Source organism: Macaca thibetana, chromosome 3, assembly GCF_024542745.1.
Source record: "Macaca thibetana thibetana isolate TM-01 chromosome 3, ASM2454274v1, whole genome shotgun sequence".
Lineage (NCBI taxonomy): Eukaryota > Metazoa > Chordata > Mammalia > Primates > Cercopithecidae > Macaca > Macaca thibetana.
The window spans coordinates 23,298,008-23,319,924 of NC_065580.1; the positions used below are offsets into that span (position 1 = coordinate 23,298,008).

Sequence of the window (21,917 nt, forward strand, 5' to 3'; positions counted from 1 at the left end):
TTCAGGTGGCCACCCTTTCCCTTTGCTCCGTTTGGAGTCCAAGGTATAGCCGTGGCATGGGGTGGAGTGCTGACCATGGGGCAGACGGAGGCAGAAGAAGGGAAAGACAGCACAGTCACCCTCTTGGAAAATGTGAATTCCTTCCAAAGCCAGGCCTCCTCTCATTGCTCAGACATGCCACCACAGTGGTCCAGTTATCACTCCCAGGGAGATGGGAGATGCTGTGCTATATTTAGGGCAAAAAGCAGTATCAAAGACAGACTTGGAGACCGAGGGCCCAAGAAATCTCTAACCAACCCTCAGCCACTTCTATCAGCTTCTCCACAGGGACCCAGCTTCCTATTTAGTGCTATTTCTCCTTTTATGGCAATTGGCACACACAACTTTGCATAACACAATCCAGGTAGACACTGTCTTATTTAAAGCTTTAAGTTATAAAAGGAATACATGTTCATCGTAGAACATTTCAAAAATACAAGACAGTATAAGAAAAAAATTAAAATTGACTGAATTCTTAGCACCCCGTGTTAACAAATGTTGACACTTCTTTCCATGCTTTTTTGTGCAAAACTCTATGTATTTTTGGTAAAATTCAGTCCACACCGAAACCATTGTATACCTTGCCTTTCTCAACTCAACACTGTACTCAACTCAACAGTGTACAATATGTTCCATGTCCTTAACTCTGCTGTGGAAACAGGATTATCAGTAGATGCATCTCATTTTAACATAGAGTTGTATCAAAATGTATTCAGTGTATGAAATATCATTGGATATACAGGATGCTTCCATTTTTTAATAGGTAATAAATGTCTCAGTATGCACTTCTGGTTAGATGATGGGAATGACCAACTTTTTTTTTATTTTGAGATGGAGCCTCGCTCTGTCGCCCAGACTAGAGTGCAGTGGCACAATCTTGGCTCACTGCAACATTCGCCTCTGGGGTTCAAGTGATTCTCCTGCCTCAGCCTCCCAAGTAACTGGTACTACAGGCACCCGCCACCATGCCCGGCTATTTTTTGTATTTTTAGTAGAGACGGGGTTTCACTGTGTTAGCTAGGATGGTCGCCATCTCCTGACCTCGTGATCTGCCTGCCTCCGCTTCCCAAAGTGCTGGGATTACAGGTGTGAGCCACCACACCCGGCCAGGGAATGACCAACTTTAAGGCTTCTGATGTATATCATCAAATGGCCTCAGAAAGGTTGTAGCAATTCCTCTTCCCACCAGCACAGTGTTTGGGGGTGCCTATTTCACGGCACTCTCCTTGTAGGCTGTATTTGAAATTATTTTATAAATGTACAGTGCTGTGTTCTCTTGCCCTTTCCACAGAAGTTTCTCCAGGGAACATGGTTAATGTCATGTTTTCTGGGGCCACTCAGTCTTCTCCTCATCTCACTGTCAGCCATTCATAGTGGTTAGGCAGTGAGTGTGTTTTATGTCTAGGGTATTGAAACTCTAAATACAGAAGCTTCCAGAAGCAAAGTGAAAAAGCTAGGAGAAATTACTCAGTTCCTGAGTGGGTCTTTCTGTTTTATTTTATAGCTACCCTGAAATGGTGACTGGATTTTTCTTCATCCTGATGACCGTACTGTGGTTTACCCGGGAGCCTGGCTTTGTCCCTGGCTGGGATTCTTTCTTTGAAAAGTAAGTGATATAATTTCCTCCTTAAGAACAACTCCCTCACCCCAATTCTTCAGGCAAGAACTACTGGCATCCTTCATAGACTCTCAGGGGAAGATATGAAGCCAGGAAGATTTCATTCCCTGGGGAATCCACTCTTTTTAGGGAGGCTGCAGTGTGAGATCAGGAAGGAAAAACTCCCTTTGGAGTCCTGGTCTGGGGCTGGGATCCAGTGCTGCAAGTGGTCTCATTACATAAGCTCTTGGAAGCTTGGTTACCTCATAGGTGGTTATGAGAGTTAAAGGAGAAAACATCTATAAAGTACCAACTGTAAAGAAAAGAGACCAACTTCTCACTTGAGAAGGGAGGCACATGGAGGTGTGGCCTTCATAGGAAAGAGGTCTCATCCTCTTCTATTCTCCTTTATCTAACCATCTTCACTCCTGATCACTCCTTCTAGGACTTGCCCCAATTAACGGGCTCACAAATTCACACCAAGACATCTACTCTAGCCAGGCCCTGCTTCCAGACATTCACCATTGCCCATTAAATCAACTGGCAGCAACTGGCAAGAACTAAGGTTAATTTCACCTCTAGACTAAGTCCTAAAAAGAGGCACTGTGTTTGCACAGACTGCCCCGAGACATCATGTTACTCCTGAAAATTCCTGACCCTTCTCCTCAGCGATGCTTGTCTCTTTACTAGGAAAGGCTACCGCACTGATGCCACAGTCTCTGTCTTCCTTGGCTTCCTCCTCTTCCTTATTCCAGCGAAGAAGCCCTGCTTTGGGAAAAAGAATGATGGTGAGAGAAGGATCAAGGGAAGAAACTGGGGGTGGCTCTAGTTGAAGAATCCCCAAATCAGACTAATACTCCCAAAGAGATTTACCAAGGTCCTTCAGATTCCCACCCCCCGAAATAGCAGTATCCCAAATCATCCACTTCACCAATTAGGTTCCTATCTCCACAAATCACGCCTATCAGGGTTTATCTGGCTTTACATCTCTCTCTAATCCAGGAGAGAATCAGGAGCACTCACTGGGGACCGAACCCATCATCACTTGGAAGGACTTCCAGAAGACCATGCCCTGGGAGATTGTCATTCTGGTCGGGGGAGGCTATGCTCTGGCTTCTGGTAGCAAGGTAATTCTTGAATTCCAATCTTTTTTTTTTTTTTTTTTTTTTTTTTGAGACAGTCTTGCTCTGTCACCCAGGCTGGAGCACAGTGGCATGATCTCAGCTCACTGCAACCTCTGCCTTCTGGGTTCAAGTGATTCTCCTGCCTCAGCCTCCCAAGTAGCTAGGACTACAGGTGTGCGCCATGATGCCGGCTAATTTTTGTATTTTTAGTAGAGACAGGGTTTCACCATGTTGGCCAGGCCAGTCTCGAATTCCTGACCTCAAGTGATCTACCTGCCTCAGCCTCCCAAAGTGCTGGGATTACAGGCGTGAGCTACTGTGCCTGGCTTGATTTCTGTTCTTATGGGTGAAATACTTTTCCAGCATCTTTACCTAATGAATCATTATGGGCATGGGAGGAAAGACTCAATGGACCTGAGAAGTAGATGTTCACCGAGTCCCTGGGAAGGGAAGCAATAGAGCAGCATGGATGTCCCCTCCTGCCCTAAGCTTCTCAGTTAGCACTACTGGAAACAGAGGAACAGATCGGCTGTGCCACACAATCATGATACATGGGCATCGATACTTCATCTATGGGGCCCATGCTGCTATAAGCAAAAGGTTTATTGGAGTTTGTAGCCATCTCCTTCTGGGATTTGACAGTGGCAATAGGAGATGGTAACAGGAGATGGACATCGGTAATAGGAGTGGTAATAGGAGAACTCTGTAAGGGACCAGAGATATTTCAAGTGACACATGGTGAACTATCTGTCCACAATACATAGACTGAGCCCCTTTGGAAAATCTAGGCTAAAGCTGATGTAAATGCTTCTTGATTTTCTAATTGGGAGGAGTTTGGATGAGATCTTTTAAGTGGGGTGGGGATGTGAGGGGATGGTTGAATTTCCTAAAGTGTTAGCCTTCCCTAAAATAGACAAGAGTCCTAAGAATGACTTAGGTTAAGGTTCAGACTATTTCTCCCTCCAGCTTGTCTACGTGCATTATCCCATGCTAAACTTGGTTCCCTTTTTTTTTTTTTTTTTTTTTTTTTTTTTTTGAGACAGAGTCTTGCTCTGTCACCTAGGCTGGAGTGCAATGACGCCATCTCGGCTCACTGCAACCCCTGCCTCCCAGGTTCAAGCAATTCTCATGCCTCAGCCTCCCAAGTAGCTGGGATCACAAGCACACACCACCACACCCAGCTTAATTTTTGTACTTTAGTAGAGACGGATTTTCACCATGTTGGTGAGGCTGGTCTCAAACTCCTGGCCTCAAGTGATCCGCCCACCTTGGCCTCCCAAAGTACTGGGATTACAGGCACGAGCCACTGCGCCCGGCTTGGTTCACTTTTGATGGCCTAAAATACTATCTGCATTATTAATAAGAAGGTCACAGAATATTACACTAAGGAGAACCTTAGAAAGCATGAGTCCTATCTCCTGCCCATGGTGAGATTTCCCTCCATGGCACCTCTGGCTTGGACACTTCCAGTGACGAGGTACTCCCTGTGCAGGGAACAAAGAATAGTTGTTCCTTATTTTCAGCTCAGGTCTTCTGCATGTTGTCTGTCCACTGCTGGCTCTAGCTCTGTTCTCTGGGACCCTCTCCTAGCTAATAATTATTAACATGAAAAAATCAAGAAGTAGTGACCCATACCATCTGGGTCTCTCTCCTCAGGACTCACTACACTTGGCCTTATTCAAACATGGTCCACGGGGTGGCCAGTCTACTGCCAAGCAGAGTAGTTACATTACCCAAGCCCCATTTCTCAGCTCTGATTCAAGCAGCACCCTGCATTTTTATGGAAGCTTTTATAAAGCATCCTTGGCACTCATGTCAACAATTATATTACAACTGCAGTCAATTAGAACGCTTCATTCTTTTAACTGTTCATCATTACTAGACTTTCAACCCATCCTATATATATGCTATCAATATTTCTCATTCCAAGTTCGGAATATTTATATTTATCTTTATTTAATTTCAGTTGTTAGTTTTGGCCTTTGACAAGATTGGCCTGGCAATGTTTTACTTTTTTTTAACCAAAATTGGGCTGGGCACCGTGCCTCACATCTATAATCCCAGCACTTTGGGAGGTCATGGCGGGAGGATTGCTTGAGTCCAGGAGTTTGAGACTAGCCTGGGCAACATAGTAAGATCCTATCTCTACAAAAACAAAAATTAGCCCAGTGTGGTGGTGTGCACCTGTAGTTCCAGCTACTCAGGAGGTTGAGGTGAGAGGATCACTTGAGTCCAGGAGTCCAAAGCTGCAGTGACCCAAGATCCCACCACTGGACTCCAGCCTGGGAGAGAGAGGGAGACCCTATCCCCTGCCACCAAAAAAAAAAAAAAAAAAAAAAAAAATTGTGCACATATTAGAGATAGTACAGTTATTTCTGTAAAGCCTATGCCTCTGCTAATTTTAGTAATAATTTGGGTAGCATATGTCATTCCTACTGAGTTTGAAATAATTTCAGTTTTGACATTAGTGAAGAAAATCCACTGTAAAATGTTTTCATAACAAGAGTTTAAAAAATTGAGACTTCCTTTGATTGTGTTTTTTTCTAACTTTGAAGTCTAATTTATTTCAAATTATAGTATAAAATCGTTCTGCTGGAAAAATGATTGCCACTAAATGATTTCACTTCACTAGGCCGGGCATTGTGGCTCACGCCTGTAATCCCAGCACTTAAAAGAGGCTGAGGCAGGAGGATCACTTGAGGCCAGGAGTTTGAGGCCAGCCTGGCCAACATGGTGAAATGCTGTCTCTACTAAAAATACAAAAATTAGCCGGGCATGGTGGCGGACACTTGTAACCCCAGCTACTTGGGAGGCTGAGGCAGGAGAATCGTTTGAACCCGGGAGGCAGAGGTTACGGTGAGCTGAGATCGCACCACCACTGCACTCCCGCCTGGACGACAGAGTGAGACTTCCTCTCAAAAAAAAAAAAAATTTAGCCAGGGATGGTGGTGCACGCCTGTAATCCCAGCTGCCTGAGAGGCTGAGGCTCGAGAATCGTTTGAACCTGGGAGGCGGAGGTTGCAGTGAGCTGAGATGCTGCCACTGCACTCCAGCTTGGGCGACAGCACGCAACTCTGTCTCAAAAAGAAAAAAAAATTATTTCACTTTACCTACCAGTACTATTTGGATAACATGTTAAGTAAAACTCTATTTCTTTATATAATGTACCATTTCCACTCAACTAACTGCTCTTCCTCCCCTGCCTCTGTCCAATGAGTGAGGTTTAATGTGTTACCAGAGGGAACAATTAAAGAGTTCCTGGAGGCCTTGGGGCTCTGAAACAAGCATTAATTGATGCAGTCTGCACAGACTGGGTTTGTAAGCTCTCAGTCAGTTGAGAGGAAGAAAAGGAAGAAAAGTTCTACAAGGTGAAGTGGCTACAACAGAGAGAATTCTGAAGGCCTTTGGTTGTCAGTTGTCTATGAGCTCGCCAGGAGGTAGCCAGGGTACTATAGAGATGAAATGAGCTTTTGATGAATTTGGAAGAGAGGAGAAAAAGTAACATGCTGACAGTGTAGGGAAGGAGGTCTTTAAGAGTAAAACATGTGTAGCAGGACTTAAGAGCTTGAGGAATCATAAATGTCTCACCTTGCTTTCTGCCCCTGCTCTCCATATCGTCATTATATTTGCAGTTTCTACGGTACCATGGGAAAAGGCAGAGCCTGTCAACATAGAAGAGACAGAGGAAGGGAGGCAGGATGCATATGGCAACCTGGAATTTTTAATACAATACTCAGTGATACCTTTCATTTTGTAGGAGACGGAAATAGCCCTCCCTATTTGCAGGTGAACATCTTACAACCAAATGAATCATTACAAGTGGGAATATTTATTTTTATTTTTAGTTTTATTTTTTTGAGACAGAATCTCACTCTGTCACCCAGGCTGGAGTGCAATGGCACAATCTCGGCTCACTGCAACTTCTGCCTCCTGGGTTCAAGCAAGCCTCCTGAGCAGCTGGGATTACAGGCATGTGCCACCACGCCTGGCTAATTTTTGTATTTTTAGTAGAGACAGTGTTTCACCATGTTTGCCAGGCTGGTCTCAAACTCCTGACCTCAAGTGATCCACCTTCCTCAGCCTCCCAAAATGCTGGGATTATAGGTGTGAGCTACCTCACCCAGGCAGAATGTTCATTTATTTAAGTGGATGTGTGTAACTGTTGCTAGTGGAATAAATTCAGGATGGTCAATATGCCTTCGTATCTGTGTCTTCAAAAAGCACTGGCAGGCCAGGTGAGGTGGCTCACGCCTATAATCCCAGCACTTTGGGAGACCAATGTGGGAGAATTGCTTGAGCTCAGGAGTTTGAGACGGGCCTGGGCAACATGGAAAGACTCTGCCCCTACAAATAAAAAGATCAGGGCATGATGGCATGTGCCTGTGGTCCCAGCTACTTGGAAGGCTGAGGTGGGAGGATTGCTTGAACCCGGGAGGTTGAGACTGCAGTGAGCTGTGATCATGCCGCTGCACTCATCCTGGACCCTGGGCAATAGAGCAAGACCCTCATCTTAATTAAAAAAAAAAAAAATCCTGATAGTAGAACGAATGTCAGCCACGATGGGATTTGAACCTAAAACAGGTTGGGGCTGAATGACCAGCCTCCATGGCACTTAGGAGGCACCTTCTCCACTAAATGGAAATATACTTTTATCCCTCTCTACTTTATTACTCCTGTAAAACCTCCAGTGCTCAGCTCTGCCTGTTCGTCTCCCTAAAAAGACAGGAAAGGCTACTATCTACAGATGTTGATACATTTTTCCCGTTTTTAGGTAACAAAATAAACTGATTTCAAAAGCTGAATAAAGGGCTATACTTGGCCCTCTGTGAAGGGCATTGTCGAATCAATGCACAGGGTAAGGATGTCAGAGGCTAGAGAAAGGGTAATGAGATTGAAGTTGAGGAGCAAAGATCTCCAACCTCTGACAAGTTGTCATGGCAAAGTCCTAAGAAGGATCATGGCAATTAGGGTGGGTGGCTCTCCATGCCCCATGATGAAACCGAAAGACCAAATGTTGTACAATCATAAAAACCAATTTTCTGAGCTACAAAAATGATCGAATCATAAAAATCATGAACCCCTCTGGCTCCATTCAGACTAAAGATCAGAGGATCCCTGGTGGTCCAGCCTTCCAACATCCCTGACCTTCTGAATTCTAAGAACTCTAGCTGGGATGTGTTTCTCCTCCTTTCTTCTTACTGTAACACCTCTTCCTACAGAGCTCTGGCCTCTCTACATGGATAGGGAACCAGATGTTGTCCCTGAGCAGCCTCCCGCCATGGGCTGTCACCCTGCTGGCATGCATCCTTGTGTCCATTGTCACTGAGTTTGTGAGCAACCCAGCAACCATCACCATCTTCCTGCCCATCCTGTGCAGCCTGGTGAGTAGCGCGGGGCTCCCAGATGTCCAAACAGGCTGTCCCAGGGGCCTGGAGTGGCAGGCCTAGCTCAGGGCAGCTTCTGTGGCTGTAGCCTCTCCTCTGGTTACTGCCCACAGCCTTCACTGATTGGTGTTCAATTCCTATTTTGAAAAATGAAGTTTTTCAAATAGCAACTAGCAAATAAAAGGATTCACTAATAAATCACAGCAAGAGTTCTAGAAATCCTTGTCCAAAAGAGTAGGATTAGTTTAGGGGCAGCCCTGAGTAGAAACCAAAGAACATACAAAATAATCTTCAAACCCTATCATTTCAATTCCCCGCAATCATCATCAACCTTTCTCTCCTGAGATAAAACCTGAGTAGGGCCAAAGAGGTAGCCACAGAAAATGGAGGTAAAACACACACAGCTGCAAAGACTGAGATCACAACTCAGACAATCATCACAGCCTCCACTGAGATTCACTGTCCTCCGGGAAGTTCTGAGGATTGGGAGCAAGGTCAGCTTTGCTCCACAGCCTCAGACCAATTTGTTGTGAATGGAATAGGGGAGGGGAGCAATGGCCAGTTCTTAGCCTGGCCAAGCAGCCTGAAAGGTGATGCATCCGACCCAATGCTTCATCTGTCCCATTCTGGGAGGCAGAATCCAGGAGATGAAGGCCCCTCCCCACCCCAGCAACATAGTCTCCTACTGCTCTTTCTAACCCCAGCCCCACACTCTCTGCTTATTGCTCAGATGACCCCAACTTCTCCCTTCCGTCATCTTGCTTGTGTGAGCAAGAGAGTGCAGTTAAAACTTGGCAACATTGAGAGCAGGACCATGGATTCAAATCCCATATAAAACAATTATCTTCCCTAGGAAAAAAAAACACCTTAGTTCTGTACCCTAAGACTGAGGGATCCCCACTTCAATCAAAGCAACTTATTCATGAGATTTGGGTTTAAGGAAAGGAAGTCTTAGCTAAAGAATAAAGTTTAGGAACCACTTCCTTAGAATAACACCAAAAAAATCAAACATCCCTTCTAGGGAGTAACTCAAAGCCACATTTCCATGTGGAGCAAGTGAGCAGCATCAGCCTATTCAGGTTGCCAAGGGCACTGCATGCCCCCGAGGGCAGGGACCTAACTACCCCTCCACATAGTGTCCTGCTAAGGTTAGCCAGCACCAAGTCATCATTAAAGCATGCTCGTTACGTTAAGCACAGGAAATGCAAGCCTAATCTCGTGAAATGTTTCTGTGAATTCTCTCTTCTAGTCTGAAACGCTGCACATTAACCCCCTCTACACCCTGATCCCAGTCACCATGTGCATCTCCTTTGCAGTGATGCTGCCTGTGGGCAATCCCCCTAATGCCATCGTCTTCAGCTATGGGCACTGCCAGATCAAAGATATGGTGAGTTGGGGTGCCTCTCCCTGCCAGGCCCAGCTGCCATGAGGACAGGGATGACCAGCTCTGCAGCCTTCTTTCAAAGCTTATTTTGTAGCAGTGTCCCTGGCCTGTCAACACTAACCCAGTGTGGTAGCAAGAACAGCACTTATAAAAAGGTTTTTGGTTGGTCTGTAAGCACCAAGGATAGCAAGAATGTGCTCTCCCCAGCCCTTCCCTGGAAAGAAGTGGGTACCTAGGTAGAGAAAGCTGGAACACACAGGCTGTTGCCCAGTTCCAGAAGGCATGAGCCTGCGCAAAGTTTTGCCTTCGTTTCTTCATTAGGCCAGTGGAGACATTCATTGAGAAAGCTACTGGTTTATTCACAGAAAGATGAGAATGAGAAAGTGTATGAACATAGGGTGAAAGGTATTTTGAGAAAACAGGATTCTTCTGCTCAACTCACCCCCCAGGCAAGAAACCCCTGAAGCAACAATGGAAAATGAAGCATCCACCATTCATTTTCATTTTCAGCTGGGCTCACAAACGATGGCTTTGAGATATTTTGCTGCTGACTTTAGTGTTAGGTCTATCTACCTTCTGCTCCTCTACCTATACACTATACTATGTATACTATGCTGCTATACTTAATATCCAGGGCTGAGGGGGTAGAGGAGAGGATGGAAAACACTGATACAAATTACTGATGGTCTTACAATTTTTTTTTCATGGGAGCCAAACTTGTTGTCGCAGCCCTGTAAAGCAATAGAGGAAAGAAAGAAGTTTCAGGCTGGTGGCAGATATTCAGGTCCTTTTTTTTTTTTTTTTGAGACAGAATCTCACTCTGTCACCCAGGCTGGAGTGCAGTGGCGCAATGTCAGCTCACTGCAACCTCTGCCTCCTGGGTTCAAGTGATTCTCATGCCTCAGCCTCCAGAGTAACTTGGACTACAGGTGTGCGCCACCACACCCAGCTAAGTTTTGTATTTTTAGTAGAAATGGGGTTTCACCATGTTGGTCAGGTGGTCTTGAACTCCTGGCTTCAAGTGATTAGCCTGCCTTGGCCTCCCAAAGTGCTGGGATTACAGGTGTGAGCCACTGCACCCAGCCTATTCAGGTCCTTTTGACTATTCAAACTGCTCATCTAAGTCATCCGTGATACTTCCTGGAATGGGGTGTCCCAGTCATCCCTCTCCCCTCCCATCTTACTGAGTAACCCTCAGTCTGCTCACACTGAGCTCTACCCCAGCTCTCCTATCTCCCGCTTCTTCTGCTGTGTGTCCCCACCACTGACCTCTGGCTTTCTACACGGGAATCAAATGATCAGAGGCAGTAATTTTCAAAGGTACCAGGTGGCAAGAAGTGAGCCAGTCTTGGGTTCTATTCCCAGCTTGGGCACGACCTTGACTTCAGTTTCCTCATCTGCTAAATGACGAGGCTCCAGCTGGATGCTCCATGGGGTCCCTTTCAACTCTAACACTCCTTAATTTAGCCCTGCTAGAACCTGCCCTTTCACCTGTGGGGAAACATGGACTGTCCACCATGCCAAAATGCCCAGGGGACCCTCACCAGACAGCAGGAGAGAGAGGACATGCCTAGCCATTTGCTTGAAACAATTTCCCAGTATCCATTTTCCCCTTGCAATTTTCCCAACTTAATGCCAGCTAGTGACTTGTTTTGGCTACACGCTGTATGCCTGGTTACTCATTGGGAGGGTGCCAGCTATCCTTACAGGACACATTTTTCCATCTGGCTCTGCCAGCCCATCATCCCTCACCTCCCCCACTTCACCTGTGAGTGTCAATGTCAAGGCAGAAGTGAAAAGGGTCAGTCACTGAGGTGTAATTCCCTCAGAGGAAAGACGCAAAGGCCCCACTCCAGCTAGCACACCTGTGTCTCCTTCCTGAGGAAGAGCTGAGCAGAGGCAGCTGAACTGTTTCCCCAGGTGAACTCAAGGTACTCTGTTTCCACAAGCTGTTCCTTAAAAAAAGGTAACAGTAGCAAAGGCTTCATGTAATATAGCCCCTCCTACAAGTTCCCTGTATTGGCGCATAGGGGCTGAGAAGTTCCTGCTTTACAGAGATCTGGCTAGTTTTGTTCAGCACATTTCCCTAAGAGTGAGCTGCAGAAATACCTCTTCACGTTCCGTAGAGTGGGTGTTCCAAGTAATTAACACACCTTCTAGGCTTCCACTTGAAACCTAGTGAGAGTGCTGTGAGCATGAAGTGGACATGACTCTAACTGTCCCCTTCCCGCCCTACCACAGTCCTGTGCACCCTACAAGGCAATGCTAGAGCACACCAGACAGCACTGGGAACTAATCTGGGCCACAAGGCATAGGCTGCGGGAGCAGAAGGGGGACTTGGGGATCTGTGCTGCTGCTGGTCAGAGTGACTAGGGTGTGCTGGTTTGTGTCCTGTAGGTGAAAGCTGGCCTGGGAGTCAACGTTATTGGATTGGTGATAGTAATGGTAGCCATCAACACCTGGGGAGTTAGCCTCTTCCACCTGGACACTTACCCAGTATGGGCGAGGGTCAGCAACATCACTGATCAAGCCTAATGCAAGTACACAAACTGGCCCAACCACAGGAGCTGCCAGTACCCAGCAGAATCTGGACCACAGGCAAAGAAAACCACTAGGACCACCAGGAGCACACAACCCCAGACCCACGCCGGAGGGCATCCCTCCAACAGAAGATTCCACCACCTCAAGCGAACTGCAGGAATCCTCCAACAACCACAAACACATGCTTAGCTGTTAGTGTCTTCTTCTCGCCCTCAGCACCACAGCTCAAGAAAACCTAAAGTTTCAATACAACCATAGGCTCACAGAAAAAGAAAATAAAAATTAAGTTAAAAAAAGAAGACAAAGAAAACCTAAAATTGTATCTAGTGTTTGTAATCCATTCATTCTGAAGACAGGAAAAGAAGGCCTGTCTTACTTGCCTTCAGAGGCTAAGCCGTGCAAACTCACTAGGTTTTATGTTATTTTTAATACCTTCTTAGGAGTGGAAGATACCCAAGCCATCCTACCAAGGCAGAGTGAAACCAGTGACATCTTTTTTGGGGGAAACCTCACCCAGAACTTGAAACCTAATTGTCAGCTCCTTTCTCTTGCTCTTTTTTTTTTTTTTTTTTTGGAGATGGAGTCTTGTTCTGTTGCCCAAGCTGGAGTGCAGTGACACGATCTCAGCTCACTGCAACCTCCACCTCCCAGGTTCAAGCGATTCTCCTGTCTCAGCCTCCTGAGTAGCTGGGATTACAGGCACGTGCTACCATGCCCAGCTAGTTTTTTGTATTTTTAGTAGAGATGGGGTTTCACCATGTTGGCCAGGCTGGTCTCCAACTCCTGACCTCAGGTGATCCACCTGACTCAGCCTCCCAAAGTGTTAGGATTACAGGCATGAGCCACCATGCCCGGCCATCAGCTCCTTTCTCTTAAGTGCTTCTATCCTAAGTTCCCTCCACAAGAAGGCGTTCTTAGTAGGTCTTCTTCATAGCAATCAGTACTCTTTCATCACTACTTTGATTCCCTGTTAAGCATCTCTCTTCAATGGCTCCCCTTTACCTTGGCACCAAATTCCCGTAAAGATATAGTGTTCCCTTTCAGAAAAAGGCTGGTGTTGTTCTATTAGTCAAAGGAAAGGGAAGTCGGCCGGGTGCGGTGGAGGCAGAGGCTGCAGTGAGCTGAGATCGCACCATTGCACTCCAGCCTGGGCGACAGAGCGAGGCTCCGTCTCAAAAAAAAAAAAAAAAAAAAAAGGAAAGAGAAGTCAAGAAAGAAGATACATTGAGATTAACATCTCTCTCTCCACCTGTCACTAACCACAAATCTATTGCCTTGGTTAAGTTTTGGGAGGGAGGGAAAACTTTCCTACCAGTCTTATAAGGGACACCAAAACTATAATTAAGACCACAGCACTATTATTATATTACACTGGCTTGCTTCTGGATATAATAAGTAGTTTGTTCCTGAGAAAACAAAGTACTAAGTAGTAGCCAATGGTCCAAACACATCTGTCACTTCCTACACATCCCTACATGAGCCCCTTGAGGGAGAAGAGCTGTCTATGCCTCTTGAAATCCCCCAGCAACTTCTACAATGTAGTAAGCTGTAAGTGCTCAATAAATGTGTCCCATGAGAAAAAAGCTGTCTGGAAATCAAGGCTTCTTTCTCCTCCTGAAGATCATGCCATTTTCTCCATGATAGATATCCTTGCTACATGACTGGCTATAGCTCTCAATCCCTCTAGTTTGTTGGCATTACAGATTTTTTTATTTCTACCATCAGTTGCTTGCTAAATATGTCTTAGGGGAAAGGGAGTCCCCTACAATTACTGCACTGTTTTAAGTGATTTTAAGTTACTATTGATAGCACGTGCAGTTTTCCCATAATAATTTATCTATAAAATCACTCCCTTAATTGATCAAGCATCCGTGAGTTGTAAAGTTTATTTTGGAGCAAAAGAAACAACCTCACACATCTGCTCCAACCACAGAATGTGACTGACCAGGGTTAACAGGAACATTAGTGCTTCTGCCCTGTGAGTTAGACCAAAATTATTTGTCCAATGTAATAGTTAAGACCTCACAAGCCCAAATGAAATACCAATGTTAGGTAAGCTACAGCTGATTTGATCCAGCCAACATCTCTAAAGTCATTTGCTTTAAATTTTCAAAAGAGTCAGGGTGTTAATCTTATTATCAGAAGAGCCAAACATCACATTTATGACCCATCACAGAATGCAGATCCTTTGCCCTTAAGTCAGATAGTAGGACAAAGGTGTAGATAATCAGTAAGATTCTGGGAGTATAAGTAAAAAGAGAAAGAAAAGTTGATTTAGAATTAAGTGGACTTAGAATTACTGGCCAGTATTCAACTATGTGAGAACCTGACTCACTCCTGAAGGGAAAGCTGTGCCAGCAACTGCTGCCAGGTGCTCCGAGTAATGAATGCATTCAACTAGCCAATTTAGAAAGAGCGTTTATTTCAGTCTGGTCTACTAACTGCTCTCTGTTCTTTCCCAGAACTGGAGATTCAAGCCAAGCAAGGTTGCCCATTCCAGTGACAGGAAATGGCAGATATGATTAATAACTCCTTGTCATCTAAATCATTCCACTGTTGGATAACTTCTAGCCCTCCTTAATAGTCTTGTGTCTCTTGCAAATATAATTTAATTTTACCTTCTAATATTTTGTGGATGATGAAACTGTGAGTCAAAGTCACTAAGTATAGTTGCATCTTATTGTTAAGTAAATTCTTTATCAAATTTGCTTAAAGTTGCCTTTGAAGTTCCATTAAGTCAGACATAAAGTACATGGTACACAATCTTTCACATTAATATTTACATATCACAAACACTCATGTACCATCTTTTAATAAATAAAAAGCAGCTAGTTTTCCTTCCAACGTCAGAACAAATCTGTTTGTTCAGCTATACAATAAATGAGGTAGTTGGCTTCACATTTGGGGTCCGCGGTATTTGAAAAAGTCTCTAAACACTAGAATCACCTCAGGACAGCAAGAAACTCAAAACCATGAGAACACAAAGGGAACCGAGACCACCTGAGTACACAGGTAGCTCAGTGGGGCTGTCCTCACTGAACGAACACTGAACACAACTGCATGCACTATTTACGTGGCACCTTTTTTGGTCCCAGTCCTGTACAATTGTGTAAGATGATGCAACAGCACTGTACCTTTCATAAGATCCTCCCACTGAGGCTGTGATTCAGGCAGGCCCAGGACCCAGGGTTTGCAGCGTCCCACTCTGGGAATTTCCAGAAGGTCTCGCTGTTCTCAGTTCATTTTTCTTTCCCTGTGCCTTGCAAAACATGCCATATGTTAGGTCTTCAATGCTTGACTAAATACACTGCAACCAGATTTGGGAAAGGTATAAACTGAACACTTGAAAATCTAAGTGTCACAAACTCCCTATTAAGACCAGGCAAGATCTCAAAATATTTTCCCTTCACCACCCTATTCCTTTCCATAAGGCAAAGCCCTAATAGTCAATAGGGAAAAAAAGAACTCATTCATCTGTAAGGAATGGAAATGCTACATGCAAAACCCAAGACTGGAAGTTTAAGAAAAGCCTCATTTGCTTCCAGTACAGTATATAACGTTCCTTCAGGAGGAGTAACTCAGAAAGGCATTAAAAATGTGGGAGACCTCAGCAGAAAAACAAACACCAGCATAGTATCTAGGGAGTGAACGGCTTAGTGGAAATGAAAACATTACACATGTGTACATATGCTCTATGAGGCAACGTGTATAGACAACTAGAAAAACCACACAGCCTACTTTTCTCTACAGTCACACAAACTCATTGGGTAAATGAGTTAGAAAAGAAGAAATAAAATTGCTCCTTTAAATCAGAATCAGGTAACTGCTTAAATACATAAAATACCAAATCAGAAGAAAGGTCTAAAGATATAATTTCGGTAACTTCAAAAAATTCAGCCTCTTTTGACAATTTTAAATAAGGGTTTTTTTTTCTTGCTTTGTTTTTGTTTTGTTTGGGAGGATTACAGTTTAGGGATAAGCTTTTCAAGTTCACTGTATTTATTAAGTTTCCAGCACCAATCCTGAAGTCTTGTATTTCACATGTCAGAGTGATCTGCACTAGTATTTTGAGCAACTCTCATTTTATGATCAGATGTGGCAGAAGTTTTCCTACCCATATTAGTAGGAGTTTTCAAACATTTTTTAAAGGAAAAAAAAAGGCATATCTTGTGGTGCTTCTTCCCACCGCTCCATTGATTTGTGTGGCAAGGGTTCCCACAAAATTCCCAGGGAAGGGGTAACTTTCAGTGTCACAAACCCCATTCACAGCAAGGATTTTCAACTGCACCCTAAAACCATGATGGTTCTGGGTTCCTCCAACATATAGCTCAGTGAAGATCATCTTGCCTGAGAACTCTGAGGTCCTTTTCATTGCTGCCAAGAACATAAAACTAGGAGAGGGCATCTGAATGGTGAATGCGAAGTCAGCCTGCACTGTGTAGCAGTACACATGATGAAGCTGAACTTAAGAACTGATCTGCTGGATGGATCCCACTAGTAGAAATGATCTCCTTGGCAAGGTTAAGTGTCACCCCTAAGGGAAGCCCTAAGTCCAAATGAGCCTTGTTTATAAGGTATAATACAAAGAGACCTAACTTCTAATAGCTAAGTGACCTCCCATCCCAAAGCAGCCACTCTGGGAGACCACATACACCATAGCAATGCTATCATGGTTGGTAACAAGGAATCTCCCTTTGGAAACAGCTTTCTAAGCTTCTAGCATTTTTAATACCCACAAGGTAAACCTTCATCCTTTGGGGCTCTAGTTCATTGCGCTAACAATTCAAGATCAAATCTTGTGAGCCAGATGGTATGATCCAGGTGGATACTGTAAATTTTCATCAGTATCAAAAACAGTGACTACAGAATAATGACAAATTTTTTGTGTGGTTCATAAGCTGATTCCAAAAGTGACTGCAGAACTAGCCAAAAAGCAACAAGTTTGTACTAATAGCTACTATTTATTAGATAGTCTGCAAAGCACTGTGCAACATTACATACATTATCTCAATAATTTTTTTATGAAAACCCCATGAGGTGGATATTTACGTCCACATCTACAGATAATGCCAGAGTTTCTGAAAGAATAAGCTACAAACCCCTCTGACACACAATTTACCTATTAAATGAACCTAAAAGTTTAAAAAAGCTGGGCACAGTGGCTCATGCATGTAATCCCAGCACTTTGGGAGGCTGAAGTGGGCAGATCACTTGAGGCCAGGAGTTCGAGACCAGTTTGGCCAACATGGTGAAACCTCGTCGTTACTAAAAATACAAAAATTAGCCAGGTGTGGTGGCAGGCACCTGTAATCCCAGCTACTTGGGAGGCTGCAGCCCGAGAATCACTTGAACCCAGGAAGAAGGGGATGCAGTGAGCTGAGACTGTGCCACTGCACTCCAGCCTGGGCAGCAGAGTGAGATTCTGTCTTGGGAAAAAAAAAAAAAAAAAACTTAAAAAAAAAAAAAAAAAAGAATAAGCCACTTGCCCATGATCACGCTGCTAAGAAAAGTCAAACCATAATTTAATCCTAATCTGTCTCACACACAAAGACAACCTTGACAGGAATAAAACTTACTTCCATGTAGGAGAGATGCAACTCGTCAAAGAGAAGCAGAATCACTTTATCACATACAGAATCAGTGTCATTACTGTCTGAAAAAAGATGCTCTGCACAATTCTGCCAATGTATTGATTCTGAACCTGCCATGTCTTCAAAAATGGCATTATTAGTGAAGCTGCTCAACAAGCCCTCTGAAACAAAACAGCTAATGAAATGGGTATTTATATTTAGTCTAAACTATACTTTTAGGACTTTATCTTATAGCTCTATCCTGAATCGATATGTTTAATAACATTAGGAATGAGGTTATCATTGTAACAGCAAAAGAACAACCTAAGCATTCACCAGTAGCAGATTAAATCAATTATGTTGTATCTATTCAAAAAAATATTAGGCAGTCAAAAAAAGAATGAGGTTCCTTGCTACTTACTTGCTGATATAGAATGATCTCCATTAAAAAAAAAAGAAGCGAGGGTCAGACCTCTGTGTATAGTTACTATTTGTGTTACACATGTTTGTTTAGGCACAGACTCTTTCTCAAAAGTATAAGGCAAAGTGGTAACAGTAATTTGTCAAAGAGGAGCCAGGAGCCAGAGAACAGGGGTGGGAAAGGCCCTTTACGTGAAATTACTTTTGTATCTTGTCCTGTGGGAAAAGTTAATTATTCAATTTTTTTTAAATTTAAAAACAATACAAGCTGATTATACATTTGACAAATACAGGGAATTTCTGACTGCAGGATAAAACAAAGCATCAACTACAAAGAGAAGCAGAAATTCTTCTTGAGCTGCTGATTTTACTATACATTTGGGCTACATTTTTTCTTAAGAGAATCACTACAAAGTAATAGTACAAATACCTTTTTTAATGTGAAAAGGTATAAAATCTCCTTTAAAAACTTTTCACTTATCCATCACATAACATCAAATGTACCTGTAATCCCAAGTATGATTCTTCTGAGAAGGAAAAGTCAGATCAAATACATCATTAAGGAAAAACATGCACACTAAATAGACTACGAACTCTACTGGGACAAAGACCATTATTTTGCATATTTTTTCATTCCCCAATTCCTGACAGGATTCTCAGAATCATTTCTTAGTTAATGAACAGCAAATTGACTCATTGGTTAAATTAGCAACTACAGAGCTGCCTAACAGCAGTACAAAATAAATGAATAATTCACCAAAAACTAGCTCTAGATATTAATTTTAATTACTTTGTAGCAACATAATTTAGTACCAAATGTTTAAAAAGTACCCATTATAATTGCTAAACTGTGAAGTCACTATTATTTGTATCTGACCAGCTATACAAAACTCATCTGTTTTTCTCTTGACAAAAGGTAGTAAAAATCGCAAACAATAAAGAAGACGCTACTCATTAAAAGTCATGTTTACTAATCTAGCACCAGAATTCCAGTCTTAGAACCTCCCATGCAGTTGGAAAGGGAATATGGGAAGAGGTGAGTATGTTGGAAATGTAGGGTAGTTCTCAAATTGGGGCCCCATTTTGCTTGCTCTAAAGCAAAAAACACAGGGTCTAGCAAAGAAGAGAAGTGCTGAGGCTGGAGTCGAAAACAAAAGCTTTTGGTTCAGATGGTAAAGGAGGCCCTCAAGAGCAGTAGAATCAGTGTATCCCGAAGGCAGTGCTGGAGGCAGTCTCATGCACTAGGGGGTTTCTTCTTGGCATCCAAGTCCTTTTTAATTTCTTCAAGTTTTTTAGCCAGGTTTGGTATCTTTAAAGAGAAAAAAGATTATTATAATTTTGCATCTACCTAATCAATATTCTTGTACTTCTTTTCCTCCAAAGATAAATGGTTTTACAAGCTTTTATCTTCCTCCGAAAGAGATCTCCTAAACAGTGGTTCTTTTTGCTTTCTTTTTTGAGATAGGGTCTCTGTCGCTCAGGCTGGAGCGCAATGGTGCAAACATAGGTCACTGCAGGATTGACCTCCAGAGCTCAAGCGATCCTTCCCGCCCCAGTCCCGCAAGTAGTTGGGACCACGGACATGCCACCACGCCTGGCTAATTTTTTATTTTTTGTAAAGATGGGCTTTTGCCACATTGCCCAGGCTGGTCTCAAACTCCTGAGCTCAAGCAATCTGCCCACCTCGGCCTCCCAAAGTGCTAGGATTACAGGCGTGAGCCACTAAACCCGGCCAAGAGTGGTATTTCTTAGCCTCATAACTGCATAGAAAGATATCAGAAGTTGTCAGATAAGTATGCTCCTCTCTGAAAGCCACTTCTACTTTTGTATACCCACTTCCACTCGATCTGGTGCCAAGTAAAGGTTGTGAGTATAAACAATAAATGTGACATAATATAGCCTTTGCCTAGAAAACTATATGACTCAAACAAAGGTTGACAAAGGAATTCCCTTTGTCATACAAAAAGCTTTACAACAAAACAAATCAATATCGTGTTTCCCTTGCTTGTCTTTTTCAAACACCTGTCCAGAATCCCCATTCGTAGGCTGCTGTACCACCTGGTTTTCAACATCGCCATCTATAAAGCGAGGTTAATACAACTTCACAAAACTCTGTCCTCAAATGTGCTACCCTTAGAATTTTGAAGATGGAATACAGATCTATATTTTTCAGTCCCCCTACCCAGATGCATCTGCAAAATTCTAAGTCATCGCTACTACTGGGTAGTGGGGCTGAAAATATTATCCAATTAATCTTTAAATTCTCACTTATCACATGATTTCCCTAAGAATTTTAAGAGCCCAACTTAATATTACTCTGAGCTAACAAGCCACAGCTAAGGATCTTCATGAGCCCAGCTGAACTGAAGGGATTTTTCCCTCTTGTGGTGATACGGAAGAGGACAGATGTTTCATGAGCTGTATTACTTTTTCAAACAATGGCAAACCATTCTCAATATTCAGGAGTTTGCCTCAGCCCTATGGACCTCATTTATGCTGGAAGTCACACCTTACCTCAAACAAAGAAAAGTCACTCTAAAACAGTTACATGGAATCAAGGCAGTCATGGATATGGCCACTTACGTCATAGTTCTGAGCCAGATACATTCCAACCACGTTGCCCAATGTAAATCCAAGCTGAAAAAATAGAATAGTAAGAGTTACAGTGCATACCGAGTCCTGTGCCAGTATGATTCCAAATTAAAATACGAAGACAGTATCTTCCTAAGAAGCCTAGGACAGTTAGAAGACCTTAATGTCCAGTCTAGGGCTGTGTACAACATGAGAGTCACATTTTTCTTCTATAAACACAGAGATGCCCTCTCCAGAGGCTAAAGAGTATACAAAAGAATAAATGGTGACACCAACCAAATGTAAGAAAAAAATAAAACCGCAAAAAATAATAAATGGTAACACTGTATAAATCTACCCTAAATTCTCTTATCCCCTCACAACTCACATAAATACTTGACTACAAGTTCTGGAAACTCAAGCCAAAGTTCAGATTTTTCTTGTGGAATGCTGCAATTTTTTGTCTTTTTTTGGTTATGGATATTGTTATTCCTTTTCAAATCAAATAAAAGTTATTCATAAAAGTTATACTATAAAAATACTTTTTAAAGTATTCACTCAAGGCCGGGCACAGAGGCTCACACCTATAATCCCAGCACTTTGGGAGGCCAAAGTGGTGGATCACTTGAGGTCAGGAGTTTGAGACCAGCCTGGCCAACATGGTGAAACTTCATCTCTACTAAAAATACAAAAATTAGCCAGGCGGGGTGGCTCACACCTGTAATTCCAGCTACTCGGGAGGCTGAGGCAGGAGAATCACTTGAAACCGGGAGGCAGAGGTTGCAGTGAGCTGAGATCATGCCACTGCACTCCAGCCTGGGAGACAGAGCAAGACTCCATCTCAAAATAAATAAATAAATATTCAGCCAAATCATAGGATCTCAGAGAATGAAGGGACTCTTCACAGTTTACAATCTCTTCATAGTTCAAACAGAGGACCTTGAGGCCCAGGATGGAAAGGGACTTCTCCAAGGACATTCACAACAAGGAGGACAAGACAATCTACATTAGCTTCACACTCAAAAACTAAAATATGTGATGACAGAAAAGAAGAGAAAACTCTGACACACCACTGAGAGCACATATGGCTTAGCACTCTGCCACAGGTACAGTCTAACATGCTAACAGGTACAGTCTGGCAGAATATTTAAGGTCGGTGGGAAACACAGTGACAAGAGACAGGTGCAACATTTAGAAAACTTTAAATATTTATCCCATTTGGTGACTATTTTCCTAAACAAAAACTGGTTCATGAAATTTAGATATACCCAAAAGGGCCAAGGCTCC

The 21,917-nt window shown here is 43.2% G+C and overlaps 2 protein-coding genes and 1 long non-coding RNA gene across 4 annotated transcripts in view; 1 reads left to right on the plus strand and 2 right to left on the minus strand.

The window, feature by feature from the left end:
* SLC13A4 (solute carrier family 13 member 4) overlaps positions 1-13,287 on the plus strand; it is a 47,354-nt gene extending 34,067 nt beyond the window's left edge. For both annotated transcript variants that reach the window (XM_050782410.1, XM_050782411.1), the window contains exons 11-16: positions 1,544-1,645; positions 2,327-2,424; positions 2,639-2,763; positions 7,980-8,141; positions 9,394-9,531; positions 11,926-13,287. In XM_050782410.1, the coding sequence (XP_050638367.1) occupies positions 1,544-1,645; positions 2,327-2,424; positions 2,639-2,763; positions 7,980-8,141; positions 9,394-9,531; positions 11,926-12,063 (763 nt within the window). In that variant the 3' untranslated portion in view covers positions 12,064-13,287. The remainder of the gene's footprint in view (positions 1-1,543; positions 1,646-2,326; positions 2,425-2,638; positions 2,764-7,979; positions 8,142-9,393; positions 9,532-11,925) is intronic.
* LOC126949699 (uncharacterized) lies at positions 414-7,983 on the minus strand. The gene is made up of 2 exons (XR_007723885.1): positions 6,349-7,983; positions 414-2,401 (listed from the first exon to the last, which is right to left on the minus strand). It is a non-coding gene; the product is annotated as an uncharacterized LOC126949699 (long non-coding RNA).
* Positions 13,288-18,287: 5,000 nt separating the features above from the next.
* Positions 18,288-21,917, minus strand: part of STMP1 (short transmembrane mitochondrial protein 1) — a 360,766-nt gene continuing 357,136 nt past the window's right edge. Inside the window, exons 3-4 of the mRNA XM_050782433.1 lie at positions 20,643-20,696; positions 18,288-19,368 (exon numbers count right to left, since the gene is read on the minus strand). Of these exons, the coding sequence (XP_050638390.1) occupies positions 19,294-19,368; positions 20,643-20,696 (129 nt within the window). The 3' untranslated portion in view covers positions 18,288-19,293. The remainder of the gene's footprint in view (positions 19,369-20,642; positions 20,697-21,917) is intronic.